Raw genomic sequence first — 26,448 nt, 5'->3', positions numbered from 1 at the left:
CAAAATCTGCGCAAATGTACACAGATTAGTTTGTAAACCGCACGGCTGCTGCCTGCTGGAATAAAATCCGCGTCCATTGAAAAGTCAACGCAATAATAAGGGCTAATATACTAGTTGGTACCTAAGATTGGTTTTAATATTTAATTTAGTACTTGAGTTTCTTTTTGCAATGTTCAAGTTGGTATTCAAGTCAAATGACACAATGAAAGTTTAACTCAAGGACTTAGCTAAAAAAACTTAGGTACCACAGTGAATAATAAAATAAATTTAGATACCAATTAGAAAAATAATCTCCAGTATCAAATTGAATACAAAATTGTATATTAACCTTAATCATAAAAATTGGAAAAGTTTGCTTCATATACTTTTTCCTGCAAGTCTCCCCATCCACCCCATCTCTCCTCACACAATACCTTCAAACCAAAACCCCCAAAACCCGTTAACCTATTCGACGATTCAACTCAACAATGGAATCCGTTAACTTCTTCAAAGGCTATGGCAAACTAAGCCACCTCGAAAGCCAAAACCCTCGCCCAAGATCTGCCTCAGCCGCCATCACCATCTCTGCTGTCCTCTTCTTCACTTTAGTCATCGGCTTCACCCTTGCTGCCTTGTTGCTGCAACCCATCAATGACAAAGATCCCACCGACTCGGCCTCCGCCTCTTCTTTATCTTCCAACTTGGTTGAGTCAATCAAGACCATCTGCAACGTGACTCGGTACCCTGACTCATGTTTCACCGCTCTATCTTCTCTTAACGCCTCTACAAAACCTGACCTAGAGGCCTTCCTTGACCTCTCTCTCCAAGTAGCCATCACCCATCTCTCCGACCTCTCTTCCTCATTCAAGTCCCTCAACGATCTCCACTCTCAGCCTGCTTTAAAAGACTGCTTGACCCTGTTTGATGACGCCCTCAGTCGACTCAACGACTCAGTGTCTGCCATGAAGGTGGGTACCGGGAAGGAGCTTGTGTTGACTAAGGAGAAGATCAGTGATATCCAGACTTGGATCAGTGCTGCAATGACTGATCAGGACACGTGTAATGATGGGTTAGAAGAGATGGGATGGACGGCTGCTGATGAAGTCGTAAAATCTCAATCCCAAAGCTGTAAAGAGTTGATTAGTAATAGTTTGGCCATTGTTGCTAATATGCAGAATCTTCTACAAAAGTGTGGTCGCACCATGCACTGAAATGTTATTGGGGTTTGAATTCCATGTATTCATGTAGAGAGGGCTCTTGTTTTGTTGTTCTGTAAGGTGGTCCAAATATAAATGTGTAAATTTTACAGTTTGAAAAGATTGTATGCAATCCCAAATTGTGTATTGTGTTCAGTTTAAATAATGGTTAATAGGAATCGATTGTGAAGTAATGTTTACTGTTTCAATGTATGTGATGAAAGCCAGCGGCTGTGGAATTTTTGGTCAAAAAAAAAGAAACAAAAGCAAATCCAGATTGTGTGTGATAATAATAGCTAAAAGAGGCCTCTGTGGAGATCGGTTGTTTTCATTGATATTACGTAATTCGTAGGTTTATCAATTCAGAGGAATCTATTTGATCTCTGGCAATCATTGATTTTGAGTATATAGCAATGATTTTACGACTCGGATAACACTCCAAAGTCACCCACTCGTCACTAATGAAGAAAGAATCCCACATGATTAAGTAGAAAAAGCAAGCGATATTTAAAAGGAAGGCTAAGACGTTGTCCGTTGGCTGAGTTGGGTAGCGCCTGCTTGTAGCCCGAGTGGGAGCATAAAAGTGGTGAGACTCTGGGTCAACTAACTGAGTCGGTTCCATTGAGGCCCCTCTCTGGCTCGCCCGTTCCAAGCAAGGAGTTGAGACACGGGTCTTGTACGAAGGTTCGGGTCTCGTGTCTCCTATAGTGGAAGGAACGCGTGAGGCTGGTTTCACAGAGCATCGATAACTTCCCGCCGGTGCCACTTGAATCCACAATGGCTCTGTGGGGTTTTCCCTAATCGGACCACCGCTTTTTGTTTTGTAAACTTAATTCAAAAAAGTTATCTCTATTATTTTATTTTTACTAGTTTATACTTATATATATTTCTTAGAAATGAATGATATATGTCTTTTTAAATAAAAACTGGTTGTTTCTATAATAAAAAGAATTGTTTGAAGAAAGTTATTTTCACTGTTTTAAATATAAATATATAATTAATAGAGATAATAATTTGCGTATATTAAAATAAAATACGTAAAATATATTAAAATAAAACTTTGATTGAATAGTAAATTTAATGTTTTATTAATTTAATTGGTGAAGTTTAAATCTCACCATAAAAAAATAGATTTTTATTAAAATAAAAATATTAAAATATCCTAAAATAATCTAATTTATTTTAAAAAATGGAAGGACATTCCCGTAATTTCTTAACCGATTTGGTGACCCGATTGAGAGTAACACAGACTCAATAAACACATATTATATAATGATATATTTTAAAAATGAAATACATGTTTTTTTATAGAAAGAGTGTTTATAATTAAAAAAAAGTAGCTTAAAAGAAGTTATTTTTAAAAATAGTTTATAGCAAATTTAAAACCCAAAAATAGTCTTATAGTTTAATTTTGTTGTGGAGTTATATTAGAGTGGTGCTTAAGGACCCTGGCTCTGTACCTGAGAATTGGAGAGCTGTTTCCGGGGAGGAGAGCTTGGAGGTTGGTACTTCTTTAGCTGCTGCGGAAGACGGATTTGAGAGAAGATGGCGTGGTGGTGGATATTGCATCCATTGCCAGAATGGGAAGCCGCCACGGTGCCATCATTGTTCTATTTGTATGTCAAATTTAAATCTTCCAGTTCGCTTTTGGATTTATTATATCCATTTAAGGCGGAACCTTGTTATCATGTAATTAAAAAGAAAAAAGAAATCAGACTGGTAGAATGGTTTAAGATTTAAAGGTTAAACTTATTTTGTGAACTTTTTAGATTGAATTGGAAAAAGGGTGAATAAAAGGAATCTTGCTTAATTGAAGATTGTTAGTTCCTTAATTGAAGGAGATGAGCTGAGATTTTAACTTTGGCAACCTTTCTTTTGTAGATTTTCAAAACTATCTCCAAAACCATTCTGTGGGATATTGCTACTGATTTTAATTGGCATAATTAGCATGAAATATGACCTTCTACATCGTGTTTTTTTTAGGTCAAAGATGTGTTCTCAAGATGGACCACCACTGTGTCTGGGTGGTGAATTGTGTTGGAGCATGCAACTATAAGTTTTTCCTTCTTTTCTTGGTTATTTTTGGGTTTTAAATTTGCTATATAGATAACATAACTCAATAAAACTATATATTTTATTACTTTTGGTAATCTTATAATAGAATTTATTTTTAAGTTATCTAAAAGACTCTCAAAATGGTTATCTATATTAATTTTAAACCTTTCAAAAAATTTAAAACTTTTAATTAGACCCTCTCCGAAAAAATCAATTCTAATTAAGCCTTTAAAATTTTTAAAAATTTTACTTAAACTCCAAATATTAACCCAAGATCCATCACTATAAAATTACTCCCGACTCTATGATAAGTCACTTCGATATTTATTCTTTTGAACTGTACAATGTATGAAATCAAGAGTCACGTTAAAAAAATAATAGTAATTTCCTATCGTCCTCAAGGCATCATCACATTCACATCAAAGCTTCGCCCTTCACATGCATCACCAGGGTTTAGCAGGTTTGTCCAAAAGCCTCAATTTTGATCTTTTCAAACGACTCTGAGTTAAATCATTTCACATTACATGAAATAAAATTTCTTTTATTTAAATTTAATTATAAAACATAGCTAATATAATTATTATCACCAGTCCAAAGTCCGAATAGATTTGAGCCAGATTGTAATGAGCTCGCAAGATCAGTTCGCAGGTTGAGCTCACTTTTCTGTGAGGTTACACGTGCATAAGAGCTTATAAATATGTGTTGAGTCTAGAGTAGGATATATGTTTATATGCATGGAACTTGCGTAACATGTCATGTCAATAAACAGTACTCATATTATATAAATATACAAATGCTACTACCGGTAGAAGATAAAAAAAATACTCAAAAAATATATAAAAAATTTAAATTTTAAGTAAGTAAAAAATTTAAATAGGTTAAAATTTACATCCTCCTAATTATATATTTACAACTGGACATTTAAATACAAAAACACCCCTCGTGAAATGAAATATTGGGAGAATATTCTTTCCATTGCGCTGCTTTCATGTTTGAATGTTTCATGATGTGGTGCGGTTAGAAATTCTCACCACACTGCTGTAGAAATTTTCCAACTGTCATGCGTTTAAACTCAAATATATACTTAGATGTTGGATTTTAATCTCATTATTACAATACTTAATCTATTACTATTATCTTGAGGCTTTGGCACCTAAAAAATTATAAAATTATAAATTAATAACTAATAAAATTATGTTTTGATGTCAAAATTTTATAATTAAATTTTAACCCTAAATTATTTTTATTAACTTCTAATTATAATAATTAATCGAATTATTATCATTATGTTTAATCTCATAAAAAAAAAGCGAATGTATAATTGAAGGGTAGGGGCCGTGCACAAATTTTGATTTGGAACATAAATTAGGCGACGTGGGATGGTCCCTCACAGCAACTAAGTGATCCACTGACATGCACATGGACATGGGTTAAAATGCACAACAACTACCTAGAGAACTTGCGGCAGAGGTACTGTTTATATAGCTCGGGCTTTCCTTATAGGCTTCATAATTTGTCAATATTGTGTGTACTGTATCTATGTTGTCGTGAAAGGGAAGGGGGGGGGAGGGGGAATAGGTTGAACGTACATCACATTGAGAAATTAATTCATATGGGTATCACATAGGATTTAGATTTGTTTATAAGTTTGGCTAGATTGATTTTTGACGTAATGATAAATTTAATTTTAGTATTTGTATTTTTTGCTAATTTGATTTATATTTTTAGTTTTAATTTTTTAATAAAAATAATGACTAAAATATTATTTTTTTAACAATATTGGCATTGAAACTTGCGTGACAGTCCATGTGTACTTTATGTTAACATAATATTACTTATTTTATATGTAATGTGGATTGTCATATAGGCTGTCATGTTTAAAAATTGAACGTTTTAGCCAATATTTGTAAGTGTATTGTGCTTGTTACACTTCAACAACAACAACAACAAAAAATCGACTCTTTTTGAAAAATTGATGCTAAAATTTATATCTTTTTAAAAGGTCGAAGGCTAAATTCAACTAAATAATAATAATAAAGGCCAAATTGACGAAATATGTAAACGTTATGGGTCAATTTGTCATTATGCTTTTTTTTTAATTTCTTTCTACTCATGCTCATATTAATTTGTTGTTATGTTGTAATTTAAATTGGATTTAATTTGTAAAATTATTGTTTTTTATACAAATGTTTAGAATTATTCATAATCCCTCTCTATTGTTGTAAAACTATTGTTAAATACTCAATTCAAAAGATCAGGTTTTATTTAGAAGGGTTGATTAGCCGACTACCAAACTTATATATGATATCAATGTCATACATATTTGTTTAAGTCTGATTTAACTTGAAATATGAGTCATAAATTTTATCTAAGCATGTTCATATTTCAAATGACTAATCTAAACTAGTTTAAGTTCACCTATATTTTCTTTCTCAAAATATAATTATATAATTTAATATTTAATAATTATATATATCCTTTATTACCATTATATTTTCTCTTTAATTAAATTTTAAACATAAATAACTTAATATTTTTTTAATATTTACATTATATACAATATATTTTATTTTCATATTTATGAATTACAACATATGTAAAAGAAAATTACAAATATTATAAATTTGAAAATTAATTATCGAAATAATTTTTTTATCAAAACTAATTTTCCAAAACTAATCTTTTTTATCAAAAACTTTCACAAATCTCTCCAAATTTCGAATAATCTTTAAGAAAAATATCTAATTGTATAATTTTTAGTTGAGGGCTGAGTTAGAAATGATAATTTCTAAACATATATATTATTAATATTATGGTAAATATCATAAGATATCCTCAAATATGAATTAAATTTTAAATTAATCATTAAACTTTACAATATTTCTCAAAATATGAATGTCTTAACAATAAGATCATGTGGTTAGCTTAGTCAATACTTTGTGCATTAAGGTGTATTGGTGTGTTAAGACTGTTGACACCATTTTTTTTGTTAAAACGGGGTCGACTTGAATTTTTAAAAATGAAAACGAATATGGGAGTCGCCACCAATCCTTTTTGATAAGGTGTGATCGGGCCACCTTGAAATGTGGTTGTTTTTAATAAACAATTTAATTTTATTAAAACAACGATTTTGGTCCACGAAATTCAGAAAAACGGGTTTGGGAGTCGGTTACGTGCAAGGAAGGGTTAGCACCCTCGACACGCCCAAAATTGGTACCTAGCTGATTAATTAATGTCTTAGTGTCGAAGATTGAAAACTTTAAAGAGTTTTAAAATACGATCCTTTATTGGAATGTTGAAAATTTTCGGGAAAATGACATATTTCACGTTAATCGAGAAAGATAATTATATTCAGTAAGTTAGGACACAATGTATTGAATTCTCGATGCGCAAATGAATGCCAAAATTTACTTATTTAGAAGATTTTTAGCTATCTCGGATTTGAAAAATGAATCATGCCCAATAAGTTAGGACACGATCTTTTCTTAATTCCTGAGATCGTTTAAAACTTGAGAAAAAAGGGGATCATGCCCAGTAAGTTAGGACATGATCTCTTCTTGATTCTCGATATCGTTTAATAATTGAGTTTGAAAAGATTCGTGTATTTAGATCTATTGTGAAAATCGAAACCCAGTAAGTTAGGGTACGACCTTCTCGAATCTAAACTCGAGATATTACTTATTCAAAAATCATAATTTATGCATTGAAATAAATTAATCTAACACGAAATAGTAGAAATGAATCACGGTATCAATATGTGTAACAAAATAAAAATGAATACGGCGATGGTATAAAGATAATATACCTATATACATTCTTTGTATTTTAAAATATACCTATATATATTCTTTATATATATACCTATGTATGTATACACAAATCATAAAATATAAAAACTATGTATGTAAAAAGGGGTATATTTTAAAATACAAAGAATATATATAGGTATATCCACACGTATGTCTTTTATACTTCATAATTTCAATGTACATATTTAAATACATACTTTATATTCTTTATATTTTTTTTATAATTTTGTTTATTTCCTTCACTTATTTATTTATTTACGTTTTCATTTATATTTTAAAAGAATGTCTTATTTTTATTTGCTCATCTACTCGTTATATTGTATGTTATTGATTTGTTTTTCTTTATTTGTCTTAATTTCGTTGTTATTGTTCGTATTATCTTTATACCATCGTCGTATTCATTTTTATTTTGTTACACATATTGATACCGTGATTCATTTCTACTATTTCGTGTTAGATTAATTTATTTCAATGCATAAATTATGATTTTTGAATAAGTAATATCTCGAGTTTAGATTCGAGAAGGTCGTACCCTAACTTACTGAGTTTCGATTTTCACAATAGATCTAAATACACAAATCTTTTAAAACTCAAGTATTAAACGATATCAGGAATCAAGAAGAGATCATGTCCTAACTTACTGGGCATGATCCCCTTTTTTCTCAAGTTTTAAACGATCTCAGGAATTAAGAAAAGATCATGTCCTAACTTATTGGGCATGATTCCTTTTTCAAATCCGAGATAGCTAAAAATCTTCTAAATAAGTAAATTTTGGCATTCATTTGCGTATCGAGAATTCAAGACATTGTGTTCTAACTTACTGGATATAATTCTCTTTCTCGATTAACGTGAAATATGTCATTTTCCCGAAAATTTTCAACATTCCAATAAAGGATCGTATTTTAAAACTCTTTAAAGTTTTCAATCTTCGACACTAAGACATTAATTAATCAACTAGGTATCAATTTTGGGCGTGTCGAGGGTGCTAACCCTTCCTCGTACGTAACCGACTCCCAAACCCATTTTTCTGAATTTCGTGGACCAAAATCGTTGTTTTAATAAAATTAAATTGTTTATTAAAAACAACCACATTTCAAGGTGGTCCGATCACACCTTATCAAAAAGGATTGGTGGCGACTCTCATATTCGTTTTCATTTTTTAAAATCCAAGTCGACCCCGTTTTAACAAAAAAATGGTGTCAACAAAGACATAATTGAAATCACTCTTCTACAAAGACTTTTTCATTGAAAGCACAATTGCAATCTGAACAACAATAATAGTTTGCTCGCAATAATTTTGCTTTAAAATAAGTTCTTCTATGAACAAGACAAATGCTTTCTAGATCTCATAAATAAAACAATAACTCTTTGTAGGGCTTATGTTTGGGGTTTGTTATTGCCCCTCCTAATAATGTTATCTGCAAGGTTGAAATATGTGTTCTCTAATTGGGGGCGCGATATGATTTATTATTGCACTCAACACTTATAAATATATCTCTAACTCTTTTGATTCCTTTAATTTAGCTTAATAATAAAATCAAAATAAAATAACAAATATATTCATCTTGTAGTTTTCCAAAAAACCCAAATCTCTTTAAATAAAAAATTTCAATCACATTAAAAACTTTCGAACTATCATTACTCAACTTTGTTTTTTCCACATTTTAACTTTGATAAAATACTACTAAAAGTCTTTGTTTTAAAAAATCCAAAAATCCCAATCAAAAAGATGTCAATCAAATATAAATTGACATATCATATGCTAAGTTATAGTTGGAATTACAGCTAGTACACATTAATAGTATCAAAATTTCATTCAAATGACTAAACAGTAGTTTAGATGCTATCATATCTAGAGCAGATTTTGGTGGACCAACTTGTAATTTTTTATTTATCTTATGAAAGCAAAATTAATGTGTAAATATACTAGGGTAAAATTCAATATACAATAGAGACTGCACAGAGGGGAAAAAAAAAAAAAGGGACAGTTCCTTGGCGTGAAATAAGCGGACAGAGGGACAAAGGTACTAATTAGGTAAAACGTCAACATCTGTACTTTCTATAAATTTAAAACCTGTTTGGTAATATGAATATCCCACCCAACATGCATCGTTTAATTTTCTAGCTATTCTCTATTAGGTATCACTTTTAACACTCTCTTTTTAGGTTTATCATTATTGTTTATTTATAATCGTATTTATTACATTTACTAGTCCATTTTGATCTGCTCTTAATTTATATTAAAATAATTTTGACATACTCAAATATTTAAATATTATTTTAATTTTTTATCATATTTTTTCGTGCAGTAGCAAAACCAAGGGCAACCCTTAAAATGAAATTTTTTTCATTTAGGCTCTTTATAATTTATAAAATTTTAAATCATTAATAGTAAAATTACACTTTGACCTCTAAAAAATAATAAAAATTTGATTTAATTCTTTAAAAATTATAAAGATATAATCTATTAAAATGATGAAATTATATTTTTACTATCGTAAAAATATACTATTTAATTCTGTCCCCTAAAAATTTTTCTAACTTTGTCGGTAATCATATTGTCGTGTATGATATTGTCCATGTATGGATTGTTAAATCATTAGATTCTTATTTTTCTCACTGGTCATATTTTACACTCGTCACATAATAAATAAAATCTTTGAAAAAAAAATAAAAATATTCAAATTCATTATTTCAAACATGGTTCTGAATTTTCTTTTTATTATACCGATGTTGAGCATCTACTCTAGCTAACACTCGTTCAAATTTAGATAATATAAATAAAATAACTTATATTAGGTATATGCTCCTATCCGGTTAAGGCAGTCAATATTGTATTAGTGGATGAACCATTTTTTATTGGTACCGGTTAGATCTGTTCATGGGTCAGGATATTCATTTAGGCTTGAAGGCTCATCTAAAATTTAGGAGGGTTTGGACAAAAATATTAGACCCGAAAAATGAGTTTGGACAAAAAAATAGGCCCATTTAAAATATGAGCAGGGCTCGAGCTTGAACATTCAAGACCTGGTCCGACCTGTTTTAAGTTTATAATACTTCATATTATGTTATTTTTATATATTATGTAATTTAGAACACATTAAAAAAACTTATACTAAATATATAATACTACTCTAATGTAAACATTAAAATAATGTTAAAATGACTATATAAAAAATTTCAAGAAATAAAAAAAATATAAAACTATTAAATATTAAAACAAAATAAAATAAATATTTTTTTAAAAATAAAATGGACGTGCCTAAAATGGGTTTAAGTTAGTCTTTTACAAATATGGGCAGGTTTGGGCAAAATTTTAGATCCAAATTTCGGGTCAGGCTGAGCTTGGGCAATCATAAAATATGTTAATATCATGCTTAGGTCCAAACCGTTGCCCATGAGCACCTCTAGTACTGGTATCGGTCTATTTCGATGTACTATTTCAGCTTTATCTCTATTTCTAAAAAATATTTGATATATGTATATAAAAATATTTACAAATATCAAATAATGAGATTAAATAAATCTTGAATAAAATACTCATAAAAAAATGAAATTTTGGTTGGAGTGGTAAAAAAAATATTTTTAAAATGTTGGTGGCATAGATTTAAATCTCACCATAGGTAAATTTTACGATAAAAAACATGTAAAATACTCATAAATTATATAAAATATTATTTAATAAGTTTCACAAATACAATCAATCATTAAACAAACTCAAAATAAAAAAATATTTCATAAATTAAATAACAATATCATCCCATACTATGCATATTGTTCAACAAATCCAAAATAAATGATAAAAATTTAATTTTAAAATATATTTTAAAGTTACTTCATAAATTAAATAATAATATTATCTCATGCTATGCATATAATTCAAGAAATCCAAAATAAATAATAAAAATTTAAATTTAAAATATATTTTAAATTATTTTTTTAATACCGGACAGTACACCATATTCTGACCCGTATCAATCAGAATTTACACTGAAACAATACCTAAAATTTATTGTTCTGATTTACTATCGAATCGGAGTATTCCAACTTATAGGACTACTACCAAAACAAAAATTAGAATAACATAATTAGTAGGGCACGAAGGGCAGTTTTCAAAGACTTAATTAGTAGGGGCCTTCACCGTATATGACAAATGGTATACTGTTTGAGTATGTGACTGTGTGAAAGGAACAGTGCTTTTGTTATGAATGTTTTTATCATGCTCTAATTATATTTCATCCTTCTACTTCAAAATTTTGAGAAATTAGTCCCTTTAATTTATTAGAATTCAGTATTATACTTTACAGAAACTGAAAAGCTAGTTCAACTGAGTAATGATGTTAAATTTCTGGTTAAAATATGTTATAAGTCCCTATACTCTTCACAAATTTGAAATTAGTCTCTGCATTTTTATTTCTAGGAATTTAGTTTCCACTTTTCAAGTTTCAAAATTTAAGTCTAGCAGTTAACATTTTTAAAATTATGTTGTTAAATTTAGGTTCATTACAATGCTATTTTTTTAGTCGCATGGCTACCAAGTGAATATTTTTATTCCAAAATGTCACACCAACAAATTTAACGATATTAAAAATTGGACTTGAATTTTAAAATCTAAAAAGTAGAGGGATTAAATTCCTAGAAATAAAAGTATAAGGACTAAAGTCCAAATTTATGAAAAGTACAGGAACTTACGGCATATTTCAATCTAATTTCTTTTTGTGAAACTGCCAACATGGAGATCAACAATTTAGCAATTTATACGTAAGGAATTAACAAAAATATACAATTCAACAATTTATATTCAACAATTAGTAAAATTAACAATTCAAGTTCATATATTCACTGACAATTGCATTAACTTTTCAATATTCATAAAGTATAATGATCGAATTCTAATAAATTAAAGTAAAGAAACTAATTTCTCATTTTCCATAAAGTAGAGGGATGAAATTTAGAATTAAACCATTTTATTAGCTATATAGAAAGTCCCATCCTAAACTCTATTTATAAGCATTGCTTGTGGCCTCTCTAATCTTAAAAATCCCCCCACCCACCAATTTAATTTCGAAGTCTTTTCGAAGGGTTATGAGTGTGTGTTAAAATGTCTAGCCAACGATCAACTAGTTCCAACAAGATCACGGATGATGAGCTCACTGCTCTCATCTTAAGGCTACAAACATTGCTCCCACAGCTTGATCAAAGCCGCCATGGCAGGGTACACGCCCCATCTCTTTCTCTTAGGGTTTAAGATATCTTGGTATCTAAAAATCGTATCGAGATCAAATTCGAAATTAAAATCGAGTCACACTTATTTTGTCCATTAACAAAAAAATCAAGACATAAAATTTAATGACGATCGAATTTCTTATCGTTCAATTCAACATATTATAAATTATTAAACCCTAATATAACCTTTATTTTGTATGTTTCTTATTATTAGGTATCGGCAGCGAAAGTTTTAAACGAAATATGCAGTTATATCAGAAGATTACAAAACGAGGTTGATGGTTTAAGTGGAAGACTGTCTCAATGTTTAGATTCCATGGATTTAACTGGTTTTGATGCAGAGATTGTTAGAGATTTGCTGCAACAGTAGTAGCAACCCCCTTTTTCTTTTTCCTGTTACTCTTTCATGTTTCTGAAATTTACATGAAAAGAAAGAAATTATCTGTCATGCATGTTTCATATGGTACTTTCTTAAATTTTTATCTCCATCTTCCATATTTGTCCTAAAAATGCTAAATTTCTTTGGGAGAGCCATTTTCATTTGAAACTATATACTTTCTTATTGTGGGTTACAATAATATTGTAATTTCACTTAAGTTTTAAGTACATGTGCATATCCAACTTGTATATTACACTAATTTTATTGACATTATTGTATTTTTGTTTTTAGTATATCAAGTTGAAATTGTCTGTATGTTAGTGTTTAATTTATATAATTTAAATATCTTCATCCTCGAATTCAAACTGATTTTTTGATGCTTCATTTAATAAGTTAATAAAATGACATGATTAATACCATATTAATATATGAAAATTTTGAATGCTTTGATATTTGGGAAATATATTTTAGTATTAAATATAAAAATTCTAAATTTTACAAACAAGATTAAGAAAATGGAAAAAAACTAAATTCTAAATTTACCTAACCTATTAATAAATAAAAATTTTATGCTTATTGAAAGGTTTAAATTTTGACATACAAGTTTTACAAAATTAGTTAATTTTAGAGCTAGAAATGATTTTTTACTAAATTTGAATTTAAAAATTTTAGTTAAAATGGTTCATCACCAAATATAATAATAAATATTTATTTAAATTTAATCATGTGTAACACCCTCATATCCGACCTGATCGCCGAGTTAAGGCGTCAGGATGTCACATTCGTTGCCGAAGCAACTACTGAAAATTTCAGATCAATTTATCTTATCATTTAATTAATGTAGATCATTAACTAATTTCAGTAATAATTGAATTTACAATAGAACTAATTACGAATTAAAGAAGCTCATTAAAACATCAACAGTTGATCAAATGCCAAATTGTAAAGTTCATAAAATATTTTGAACTGTCGTCGTGACGTCGTCTCCATTTCCTACAAGTTCCATGCTTTATTTTTATTTATTTATTTTATATCATTACCTGAACCGTATTCAGATGTCATAACAACTTCATTTTACATATCATCCACTTACATCTATTTCTAATCTCAAGTCCTTATAAAAACATGATATTCAATTAAATATAACAAAGTTTATAAAATGAACACAAATATTAAAATTTTACAAATAAGACCATTGGAGGACTTGCACTTGCAAAATTAGTTTACCCACATTATGTATATTTCATATTTATTTCTAAATTGTGTCAATCAATTTAATTCTTCATAAAATTTTAACAAGGAATTCGTTTAAACATACTCATATGTACCAATCATCCCATCACCTACAACCATTTCAAAACATTTCAAATTCATCTACTATATATATTCATATATTTTCTCTCCTCCTCCTCTCCATTCCACATCTAACATTATATATAATTCCACTATTTACTTATGTGTTCATATCAAAGCTATCCATTTGAGTCACAGTCACTAAATTATTTATATATTAAGCTAAAGAACTCTAAATTAAGACCCGCTTGATGTTTGAAACTAGACTCAAATATATTTTTACCATAAAAATTTCAAAATTTATAATTTAGCCAATAAGTACAGTAAAATCTTCAGATTTATCATTGTTCTGCTGTTTGAAAGCTTCGACCTTTCTTTACTAAAAATCAATTATCTCTTAGTATAAGGTTTGGATGATGTTTCCGTTTGTTTCTCTTGAAAATAGACTTATTAAGAATTTAAACATATAAATTTAAACCCCTAATTATTTTTTTTATAATTTTTGATGATTTTCCAAAGTCAGAACAGGGGAACCCGAAATCAATCAGAAATTGTCTCACAAAAATTCATATATCACATAATATGAAATTCTTTTGCTTACATTGTTTCTTCTTTGTAAAACTAGACTCAATAGGCTTTAATTTCATACTTCAATTAACCTCTAATTCAATTTCTACAATTTTTGGTGAATTTTCAAAGTCAAACTACTGCTGCTGTCTAAAACTATTTTAGTGCAAATGTTAATAACCAAGAGTATAACACCCTCCTTTCCTTTCTCTAAAATATTTCCAATCACGTCCTCTTATTTCCCTTCACTAACATATCAAGAATATAAAACCTTATATAAGAAAACTCTACTTTAACATCATTTTCATGCTTTTTCAATAATATCAAACTTAAAAATATATTAAAATCTTGATGTTCTTACCTTATCCTATTGATTTCAATCTTTAACTTTATTTTCTCTCTCCTCCAACTTCCATTCTCTTGTTCTCCATAGCCTCCTTATCACTTTTCTTTCTTGGTGATTATGAAAATTTCTTGAAATTCTTGGTGAAAATGGTGGATTTTTGGTGGAAGGACCAAATTGTAGAGACAACAAAGTTTTCTTCTTCTCTCCCCCTCACTCACATTGAAAAGATGGGAGGATCCTCTCTCTCTCCCTTTATCATCTTTCTCTCCTTTTATACTAGTTATTTATAATAAAATATTAGTAAAATATCTCATTAAAATATTAATAAAGTAATATTTTTTAATTAAATAATTATAAAATATCATCAAAATATCTCCAACATCATCATTGCCTTCTAAAGTTCTCTCTCTTTCTAATTAACCATTTTGTCTTTTATGATCTTTTAAAATTTCATCATTGAATTATCACTTAATTTAATAAAATTATGATTTAGTCCCTCATAATTCTTCACCTATTTAATTTGGTCCCTGCATGCCAATTCCATATCATAGAAAATTGGATTATTTTCAATTTTGGTCCTTCAACTTTTTTTATTTTTACACTTTGATCCCCTAAATGTTGAATATTTACACTTGAGCCAAAAACTTTTCACATATTTACAATTCAGTCCTTACTTTAAATCAATATACTAAAAACTACTGCTTAATTATTATTATTATTTTTTATTTTTAATACTCCTCAATATTCTCTTTTATCATCTTTATAACATTTTCTCATTTTATCGAGAAAAATCAATTATACATCATGTCATGCTTCTTGATTTAACTCTCTTTTGATATATTGTAACTTTCATTTTCTTTGATCTTATACATTTTTTCACTAAAATTTTATCTCATATTATTTACGACCAATAAGGGTTTTGAGGATGTTACATTATGAAATTAAATAAGTTAATTATACTCAATATTTCTTCATCATCAAATTAATCAAATATAAATATTTATTCAAAATAAAAGTATAATAAATTAATTTTGAAATTAAATAATTTAATTATACAAATTTTGTGAGGTTGGTGTCACAAAATGGACTCTAGGATTGATAAAAAAATCAAGTTTAAAAATTAATAAATAATACTATGACATTTTTTTTAATTTATTATAAAATAAGTTATGTAAAGCAACTATTTAGTTCACAATTAAAAATAAAATAATAGATTTACAAAAAATAAAAGGCGTTGATCCGATGAGAGAGGAGTGACGGAGCCGGAGAGTGGCCACTTTAAAGCAAGACTCCGCCTGGGGACACAAAGTCCCACCACCTTATTGACCCCATTTGGATTACAAGCAGACATTATCCCACTCGACGGGCAACGAGGGTCAACCTGCTTTTTTAAATACTGCTTATTTGGCGTACAATATCGATGTGGGATTATTTCTTCATTGCACGTGCATCATGACGAGTGGCTGATTTTGAGGTGTTATCCGAGTTGTGAAATCGCTGTTATACTCAAAATCAATGATTGCCAAAGATCAAATAGGTTCCTCTGAATTGACAAACCTATGAATTACATAATAGAAACGAAAACAATCGATCTCGACAGAGCCCTCTTTTAACTATCATTATCACACACAATACTGGATTTGCATTTGTTCTTTTTGTCTATACAAAGTTCCATAGCTGCTGGCTTTCATCACATACATTGAAACATTAAACATTAGTTTAGAATCAATTCCTATTAACCATTATTTCCTTTAAAAGTGAAAAACTTGCTGCAATTTAGACAGTGTAAAAGTCTGTTCCATAACCCCATAGCCATAGGCCTCAGCTTCTACAATTAATATGTACTAATATAGGAAATGTGTGATGTATCCTATACGGGGTTTTCATATTTGAATATATCTAATACCTATATTTTAAAAAAAATGAAGAGTCGAAATAACATAATATGCTGAAACGTGAAAAAGCAACACACATGCAATCCTTTCTCAACTCACTTGCTTCTAAGCTTTTCTCTCTAGTTTTTCAATTCCTTCGACTGTCATAACTTGAAAACAACCAAATATAATATTTAGCCTGCTTTTTAGATTTTATTAAATTAAAGTTAAAGGTTATAATTTTATATATATGGTAGTGGGTTGCAATTCAATGAATTCATTAAGTCTTCCAAATTATGAATAATTTAGTTAATTAGGGTTTTTTTAGGGGGAATATTATGTTTTGTTTTACTATTTTGGAGAAGGAAACATGTCAAGTTGCTCATGATCACTGACTTCCAATTGCAAATTGAAACTAACTTGTGGTTGAATTAATTCATGTAATTAATGGTGGTCCATCTCAAATTGTTGCTAAAATATTGTTGCAAAAGTTAAAAAAGGGGAAAACCCTTCAACACTATATTGAGCTCAAACTATTTAAACGTACCATAGACACTTACCCAAAATGTTTTAATATTTTAGTAACAATAGTTTGTTGAACTATTTTTCATAAATTATTCGAGGTGGTCCATATATTATAAAAATTAGATTAAATTAATTTTTTTTATTAAATTATTAGATGGATAAATTAGTTTTTCAATTATATTTTAGTAATTTATGTAACAATATGTACTTTATAAATTTAAAAAAAAACTTATAAATTATTAAAAAATTCAAACAATAATAATAATACCCGTAAAAGTTTTGTTAAAAAATTTTTCACATCACCAATAAAATCTACATGAACTATCAATTGAGTTGTCATATCAATACGGTTAAAATTTTAACAATTTAATAAAATTTTTCATCCAAAAAATATAATTTAACTAGATTTTGAATGTTGAGGGCCAAAGTAATAAAAAAATTAAGACCAAAATAACAAAAGAGGTAAATATTAGGAGTTGAATTTATAGTTCTACATTTTCATACATACATATAATTATTAGTTTTTAATCCTTGTTTGTAAATAAGATATTCATAAATAAGTAGTTTCAACATATACGAACAATATTCATAAAATATATTAGTAGGATTGTACCTTTTAGTGTATTATTTTGTAATATTTTTCTAAATAATTGAAAGAAAAAGGAATGATAAAGGGTATAATACAAAAATCTCTTATAAGTATTTATTCTAAATTAAATAAGAAATTTTAATAAAATTAAGAATTTGTTATGATACTCATTATTACCGACTCGCTACTTAATTGAGTCCTGACCCTGACCCGGACCCGTACTCTATACGGTTCGCATGTAAGACACTCGCACCCCTTTATAAGACTGCATGATGTGGGTTCGCACTATCATATAAATACATGTTAGCCTTAGAGTAGGGTACGTGTCGACATGCAGAAGAACCTACCTACGATATCACATTCATAAATAATAACTATATCATATAAATACACAACTTAACCCGTCTAAAAAAAACACATATAAAAATACTCAAGAAAATGGAATTCTAATAATAAGAGAGAGATTTACAATAGCATATCTACCACATAGACAAATGCATGTTACCTTTTAAGACAATATTAAGTTAAATTAGTTAAGTAATCATAATATGAACAAAAATTGTACAGAAATGCATATGCTAAGAAGATCATTGTAGACCTTTCTTGGAGTCTCAAAATTTAATTTTAGAATCATCAATTAAATAAATATTATAATATTTTATATTCCGAGGAAAACTAAATAATTAAAGAAAAACGAAGGGTGGTGGTGGCATTGACGCACAGTCCTCGCTGGCCATGGGATGAATGTCATGTGCGCCCTAATTGCACGCTGAACACTTCACTCATCACTCTATATTTAACATCTGAGACTGCTCAGATAGATACTTTCATCATCAAAATCCCAATACTATTATAGTTAATATTAGATTTTGATTTGGATTAATTTAAAATTAAATTGGATCAAATTTGTGAGTAAAAATCTTTTGGGATTATTTTTTCTATTCATAAAATTATAGACTAGGGTTTTTTAGGGTTTGTTTGGTATGAGAAAACGAAAAGTCATGATTATATGTTTTAATTATTTAATTTCATTTTTATCTATTATTATAAATATTTTTTTTACTTATTTTATCATCTTTTGTATCAAAGCAAAGCTTTAATCACCAAAACGCATGGGTGAAAAAAGGAGATGTGAAAATGCATTCGACTGCCTGTTTTTCTGAATTATCTTTAAATTTTTAAAAGGAAACATTTTTAAATTTTAATTTGGTCTTGTTAAAGGAGATAAACTCTTTTAAGGGTTTAAAGTTGTCGGGAGAGATGTAGTAAAAATGATTTTAGGAAGAGTTGAGATTAAGTTGTATATTTGTAAGAGATTTAAAATATAAATTTTATCCTTGTATTAGTTTGTATCTTTGTACGTTTCAACTAAATTAAAATTCTAATATTTGGGGGACAAATTGTCAGTTTATCATATATTAAATTAATATTTTATGAATTTTGGAGGGTCTAAAGCTACAATTTCTCATTTTAAGGGGGGCCAAGGCCCTGTCTGCTCCCTCCCTTCACACCCTAGTCGACAGACCCCTTAACGAGTTAATATTGTTTTAAGTTGAGGTTTTGTCTCTCAATTTTGTAAAAAGCTTGACTGTTGAGACATTAAATTTAAAAAAAAAATACGAGAACAAAGTTAAAATAGATTATATGACACATGATCGCCTATCAAAATAAATGATTTTCGCTTAATAAAAATTTAACTCATACCCCACAATATGAAATGCTACCACTTAAATTAACCTCTATAAAGTTGAGAGAAAATCTCAAACCGTTAGAAAACTTCCTATAAAAAAAGATCCTTCAACTCCTAACCAATAATATTTTAAAAACTTGCTCGAAAAAATAAAAAGAAAATCCTGATGATTGAAAAATTTTATAATTCATTTCCATTACATCTTTACTGCTGCTGCAGTATAAAATTCTTAATTTCATCATTTCCGAAGTGATAATAATGCATACCCAAATCATTTGATTTTCCTTAATTAATTAATCCAAATCTCTACCCTTTTCGACTATTGGCGGTCACAGGCACGTGCTTATATAAAAAAATGCATGCAGGATTTGTTTTTTTTAATATTATAAATTAATCGACTGGCAAAAGCATAACTACTAGGTTTGTTGAAGAATGGATCAAATCTCACATTAATCTCTTTTTTTTTTTTTAACTTAATTTCTCACTAAACATAATGCCATCCCCTTGTTAATTAATCTGGCAAACCAGCTGTTTAGTATTAATTAATTAAATTTATTTAATTAGTTTAAAGAGTGAATCATGGAGGTACTTTTAATAATTTCTTTTTATAAATACTAACAAATAACAGGTAGGCATCAAAGAATTAACGTACACTAACAGTTCATGACTGTGCTCTTAATGGTGAAATTATGTTATTAGTATTTGTATTATTTTTAAATTACATATTTAGTCTTTATACTCTAATTTAGTCAATTTTAATTTTTATATTTTTTCAAATCTTGAAATTTAAGTCTTGGCTCAAACGGTGACAGTTAAATTTGTTAGGTAAATTTTACTATTGGTTTCGTATTATGTTCTCCAAGTAATCATTTTAGTCGTAATTTTTGAATTTTAAAATTTCATTATTAACTCAAATCACAGTCGCTAAATCCATTAATTAAAATGATGTGGGTTTTTTACGAGTATTGTGTGGAAATAGTAAGTTAAAATGATATTACACGTGTGATAATATATTTATCGTATGAGATTTTGAAAATAGTAAAATTTAACGTTATTGTTTGATTAGGATTGAAATTTTAAAATTTGAAAGGTACAACGACCAAAAATGATCAATTAAAGTGCATGGACTAAATTCATAACTTACGCATAGTATTAGTCAAAATTTTGACCTATTCTTATTCTCTCTTGCCAAGTCAATAAATAAAATGATTAAATATCTAAGAGGTCCTTGCACTATAGAGTCAACAACAAAGTAGTCGACATTGCACCGATAGATACATCATTCTTTTTCTACTAGAAGCGATTTGTATTGATACTAGTATGTTTCAATGTATCTTTTCGTATCAATCAATATTTTTGAAATATATATGTATATAAAAATATCTAAAAAAATGCACAAGGTTAAATAAATTTCAAATATAGATACGCATCAATAAACTTCATAAAAATTTGGATCTTTATAATTTTTAGAATATTGTATAAAATATTATTTTTAAAATTTTAAAATTTTAAAATTCACTAATCAAAGATAGACACGTGTAAATTTTTTTAACAATTGTATTTATATTTTGTACAATTTTTATAATATAAATGTAAATAGTTAATACTTAATATCATATCAATTACTTTTATTTGCTCACTTTTGAATCTGTTATCAAGTTTTTTTTTCTATTTTCTAATAACATAGGGATTAAATTATTCTATTTATTTTAATACCAACTAAATCACTAATAATCCTATAATACAATAACCTCATGAATATTTTATTCCAAAAAATAAACAATAAAAAAGACCCTAACCCCATGATAATTAACTAAATAAAGTAGCAATATTAAAATTAGTTATTCTGGTCTGTTCAGTCCGACGAGTCCCCTCAGCTATCCCTACCCTAACAAGAGCCAAAATAAAATTAAGAAATCATGTTCCATTTATTTTTCAATATTTAACATTAATTATACATTTTCACCAATAACGGCTTGACCTGATTATGGTCTGAGGCTTTTCAATTTTAGTTTCGATTATTTCGATTCTTAATTTGTTTGTAATTTAATCTTATTTTAAATTTATATTTTAATTGCTTGAATATATATTTATGATTCTTGTATATTAAAAGAAATACATATTTTCACTTTCATAGAGTTAAAGGGATTTGGAGATTATTCCAACGCTATATTATTTTTTCTAAAAAAGTTAGACCTAGACACATATTTTAATATTGATATAAAAATATAATAAAATTTAAAATTCTCTATCGGATACATGTTTAATCTTTAAACAAAATAAAGGAAATTGGGTTTAAGCCGCCATTCACCTCACAATCCATAGATCTTGGCATCATGAAAACCATGCACCATTCCAACAGGAACTTTAATCCATATTGTTAATACAATGATTTCTGAAAACATAGCATAAAAAGTAACATTTTATTAATAAATTTAAAATTCAATTTTTAATATTCAAAATTAATTAATTATCAAATGTAAACACTTGAGTTTGGGTCCCGAAATAACACGTGAGCTGACGTGCAAAGAACATGGCGTGTGTTCTTTTTGCTTTCCTTAAGATTTGACCAGTCAACCTTCATAACCTTACGTTAACTACCCTTAATTTTCTATTTTTTTCGTTAATTAAGATTAATACTTTGATCCACGAATCCAATATTACTTACAAATCGGTGGACGAGTCCTTATAAAATTTTTAATTATCATGCATTAATATAAAATTTCACAAACATACCCCGAAAAATAGTGAATTTTTTTATTCATCCAATTTTTATTTTATATAATTCAATGATTAAAAATTCAAGCTTTCTATGATCAATTTTTATTTTGTATAAATTCCTTTCATTTAAATCATATTATGTAATGAGATTTTTAAAAAAATTATTCTAAAAAATATTATTGAATTGTTGAAATATGTTGATTATTACATTTAATGTGTAATAAATAATTATTTTTAAATGTAAATATATTTTGAATAGAAGAAATATATATTTATACAATCCATAATAGAAAAAAAAAGTCTTTAATCCAGAATAGTAAAATTATAATTTTTAAAAAATTAAAAATAATAATAAGTTAATATAATAATAATACATTTTAACACTTAACGATAGATTGCATCATATCATGTAAAAATCCAACATCAACCAATAAACCACAAGGACCATACAACATTGTAACCTAATGAGGATAACCACTTATATCACCTAAGGTGCTTCCTAAACAACGAACAAACTAATAAACTATTCTATCAGATTATAGCTCCATCACTCATCGTTAGAAATCAAAACGATATGCGTAAATCTTCAATTTCGTTATATGCATATGTCATGTGTGAATTTTATTTAATTCTTTGTTTATTGTGTTTTGTACTAATTTAATTTTATGTTGTAATTAGTTAAACATATATTTGTATTTGTATTGTAATTGTAATTGTGAATACAATGTATTTACCATTATTCCATCAATAATGATATCACCATTTCCATTAGCTTGCAATTTTAGCTCTTTATGAGAGCCAATGCTTTAGTTATTTCTTTCAATATAACCCCTTTTTTTTGCTGTTGAAATTTGTATCAGACAATGACTCATTAGTAAACCGATCATTAACCAAATTAATTGTGATGTTCAAGTTCTCACTAGAATAGAGAAATAGAATAAAACATGTATTAAAGACAATACCGACTAGTTGAAAAATTTATTAATTTCTAAAATACAACACTTCGAATATTTCTTTTAAAAAGTTTAAAATCCCACAATAACCCTACAAATACATTTAAATTTTAAAAAAATATATATGTATCTCTTCAAATTTGCGTGAAATACAAATTTAAACCATACATACTTCAAAAAGAAAAATAAAAAAACCCAAAAAATTAAAGTTAAAAGATAGCTTCAAAATAAAATTAAAATGAAGCGAATTGGGAACAACCCCAATGAAAGACAGGATGGCATATCCAAATGTGGGTTTTGATTCTTTTGTTTGTATTTTATTGTTCTTATTTATTTTCCATCAAAACCCTATTTAAAGACAAAGAGGCATAAGCATTCTCCCATGCAAATTGTCCCCCCTTCTCTCCAATCTCCGACACACCTCCACTAGCTTTTCTCACTTGAGAGTTTAAGCCTACATTTCACACCAACTAAATCTCTTCCTCCATAACTTGTCTCCCTCAACACCATTCCGTCCTGTTCCTCATCTCCTTTTTAACTTACTTTTGCATTAATTTGCTTTCACAAACTCCCCACCTATATATATTGTAATCTGTGTGTTTGTTGAGAATTAATTTTATTAGATCAGATATATCCATAAGATGTCAAGCAGAAGGTCAAGATCAAGGCAATCAGCAAGTAATTCAAGAATAACTGATGATCAGATCAATGATCTTGTTTCTAAGTTACATCAACTTCTTCCTGAGATTCGTAACTCCCACTCTGATAAGGTATTTCAACTCCCCTAACCCTTCTCTCTCTCTCTCTCTCTCTCTATATATATATATATAACTTTTGTAATTTTCATTTAAGTATTATTAAGTCTTGAAAACTGGGGTTCTTTTTTTTTCCTCTGACAAATGATTAAGGACCAAACCCTTGTTTAACTTAACTAAAATAAAAAGAAAAGAAAATTGGATGTAAAATTCAGACAATTTCCCATGCATGTATTTGGCTTTTTACTTCATCGAGAAATGGAGGAATAAAAAAGTTATCAAATTTGGAGTTTCTCTCGATTATTTTTTTTTCTATGTCACTTTGCACTAAGCTCGAATATAATAAACTACAGACGGTGATGGATCTTTAATTTGATTTTGGATTTAAACTTAAATTATATTTATCTCCTCTCTCTTTTTTTTTCATTTGAGGTATTTGATCATATTTACTGATATATATATATATATAATTTAGCAGTTTATGATTAAAACTATAAATATAAAATACGTTAAGTTATAAAGTATGAACTTATATATTTGAATATGATATTTCAACCTTTTTTGTTCTTTGATGTTGATGATAAACAGCAATTAGATTTTAATTCATTGTAACTTATAAATTGATCTCACGAAACAAATAAAATTAACAAAGAACTTTTATTATTAGCGACGGAAATAGCGGCATAACTTTTAGCGACGATATTATTGTTATTATTATCAGCGACTAAAAGTAGCAATTTTGAACCTGTTGGATTGACAGGTTTCAGCGGCGAAAGTGTTACAAGAGACCTGCAACTACATTAGAAGCTTACACAGAGAGGTTGATGACCTTAGCGAGAGATTATCAGAACTACTAGCGACGACTGACAATGCCCAAGCTGCCGTAATTCGTAGTTTGCTCATGCAATAAAGATCACTTAATTAATAAAAATGAGGGTTAATTTTTGTATTAGGATTTTTATGGCTTCACTACTTTAATTTTATATTTTTAGAGTTTTCTTAATTTGTCTTTCTTTATATTTTTGTTATTTCTTTGCATTTCTTTTCTAATTTATGCTTTTATTTTCTTTTGATTAGCCTTTGTTTGTTACTAGCTAGCTAAGAACCTAAGTTGAAACCCAATGAGTAGATAATCTTTGTGCAAAGCTTTATGTGTTAATTTAGAAATAATGTTAAACAAATTTTAATTCATCCATTTTAAATTGATGTATTACCACTTGAATTAATACTTAATAAAATTTAAATAATTAAATAATTAAATATTGTTATCTAATGTGTTGGCTAATGTGATTTTAAGGAGAGAAAATTTACTTTTTTTCTCAATAGTATTCCAATTAACCATAATCCATGTTGATAAGTATTTATTAAACAATATTAAATTATGATGAAAAATAAAATAATATGTAACAAATATATTTATAAAATATTTATATAAAAAATAAGTAAGAGTAATTAAAAATAAAAGCGAGTTGAATATTGATTTTTTTAATCATAATATTCAAAATATATATAAATCTGTTTATATATTCATAGTATTACCATAATAAAACAAATCAAATATCCAAAAATATCTGCCACACATACTGTCCACTAGAAAAAAAAATTAATGAAATATTAATTAATATGTAAACATTAGAAAGTAGTATAACTCAACAAGAGAAGTTGATTAAATACAAAATTATCTAAAATAGTGATTAAATAATTTGTGGTCGGTGCTTATTATGATAAAATAATAAGAGAAAAGTGATCTTGATCCACTGATCAAGCTTCTCTCAACGTGCAAACGTGATGAACTCACCAATTTCAAGACATTAATTAAACCAAACCAGTTTTCTGCCAATTAATTAGAATGGTAGTAATTGTTAATTACTTATTAAATCAAAAGTGCTCAAGTAAAATATCTGTCCTGGGACTAATCTGTATAACTTATCTTAAAATTTACTCAGCAGGTGTGTCTACCCATTCTAAAAGCTACCTAAACTTAATTAATATTGTGATATTCCTTTTTGTTTGTAATTGAGTTTTTATTTAGTTGATTTCGTTATTATTATAATAATAATAATGCGTAAATTCAAACGTTATTTTATCTATGAATTAAATATTTAAAGAAGATGATATTTAAGTTAAAATTTTTAAATTTAGATTCAAAATATTTTTATTTTTCACAAGTAACATTTTTGAAGACAAGTTTCCATAATTTTTTCAATGTTGACATTAGATGCCCATATTTGTTCATAATGTTGGCATTGTGCATACATGTAGAAATGGGCAGTCATATACTTAATTGTCTCAAATTATATAGCAATATGAATGGAGGCATGGTCAATTTTATCGTTAAAGCTGAAAGTGCTTTTGAAAAATATTGTAAAAAAAATGTTATTTTAATTATGTTGTTGTAAAGTAAAAGTTATGCATTTAAATGATATTTAAAGTAGTTAATATTTTGATATATGAAATATATAGATTTAAATTATAATAAAATATTTAAAAT

The 26,448-nt window shown here is 27.9% G+C and overlaps 4 protein-coding genes across 4 annotated transcripts; all 4 read left to right on the top strand.

The window, feature by feature from the left end:
* Nucleotides 1-256: 256 nt before the first annotated feature.
* Nucleotides 257-1,369, top strand: LOC107912141 (pectinesterase 3). The gene has a single exon (XM_016840211.2). It carries the CDS (start codon nt 468-470, stop codon nt 1,188-1,190), a length of 723 nt encoding a protein of 240 aa, XP_016695700.2. The 5' UTR covers nt 257-467; the 3' UTR covers nt 1,191-1,369.
* Nucleotides 1,370-1,952: 583 nt separating this feature from the next.
* LOC121223008 (probable protein S-acyltransferase 12) lies at nt 1,953-3,268 on the top strand. The gene is made up of 3 exons (XM_041103879.1): nt 1,953-1,960; nt 2,580-2,791; nt 3,159-3,268. The coding sequence occupies exons 1-3, from the start codon at nt 1,953-1,955 to the stop codon at nt 3,266-3,268; spliced, it is 330 nt and encodes a 109-aa protein (XP_040959813.1).
* Nucleotides 3,269-12,063: 8,795 nt separating this feature from the next.
* On the top strand, nt 12,064-12,959 carry LOC121223623 (transcription factor PRE6). Its single transcript, XM_041105496.1, has 2 exons — nt 12,064-12,254; nt 12,480-12,959. Exons 1-2 carry the CDS (start codon nt 12,141-12,143, stop codon nt 12,633-12,635), a joined length of 270 nt encoding a protein of 89 aa, XP_040961430.1. The 5' UTR covers nt 12,064-12,140; the 3' UTR covers nt 12,636-12,959.
* Nucleotides 12,960-23,596: 10,637 nt separating this feature from the next.
* On the top strand, nt 23,597-24,943 carry LOC121223622 (transcription factor PRE3). Its single transcript, XM_041105495.1, has 2 exons — nt 23,597-23,972; nt 24,718-24,943. The coding sequence occupies exons 1-2, from the start codon at nt 23,844-23,846 to the stop codon at nt 24,865-24,867; spliced, it is 279 nt and encodes a 92-aa protein (XP_040961429.1). The 5' UTR covers nt 23,597-23,843; the 3' UTR covers nt 24,868-24,943.
* The last annotated feature ends 1,505 nt before the right edge of the window (nt 24,944-26,448 follow it).

The sequence above is a fragment of the Gossypium hirsutum genome, chromosome D11, assembly GCF_007990345.1.
Source record: "Gossypium hirsutum isolate 1008001.06 chromosome D11, Gossypium_hirsutum_v2.1, whole genome shotgun sequence".
Taxonomy (NCBI): Eukaryota; Viridiplantae; Streptophyta; class Magnoliopsida; order Malvales; family Malvaceae; genus Gossypium; species Gossypium hirsutum.
Note: the sequence above shows the minus strand (reverse complement) of the source record. Positions and strands in the feature narration are given on the sequence as shown.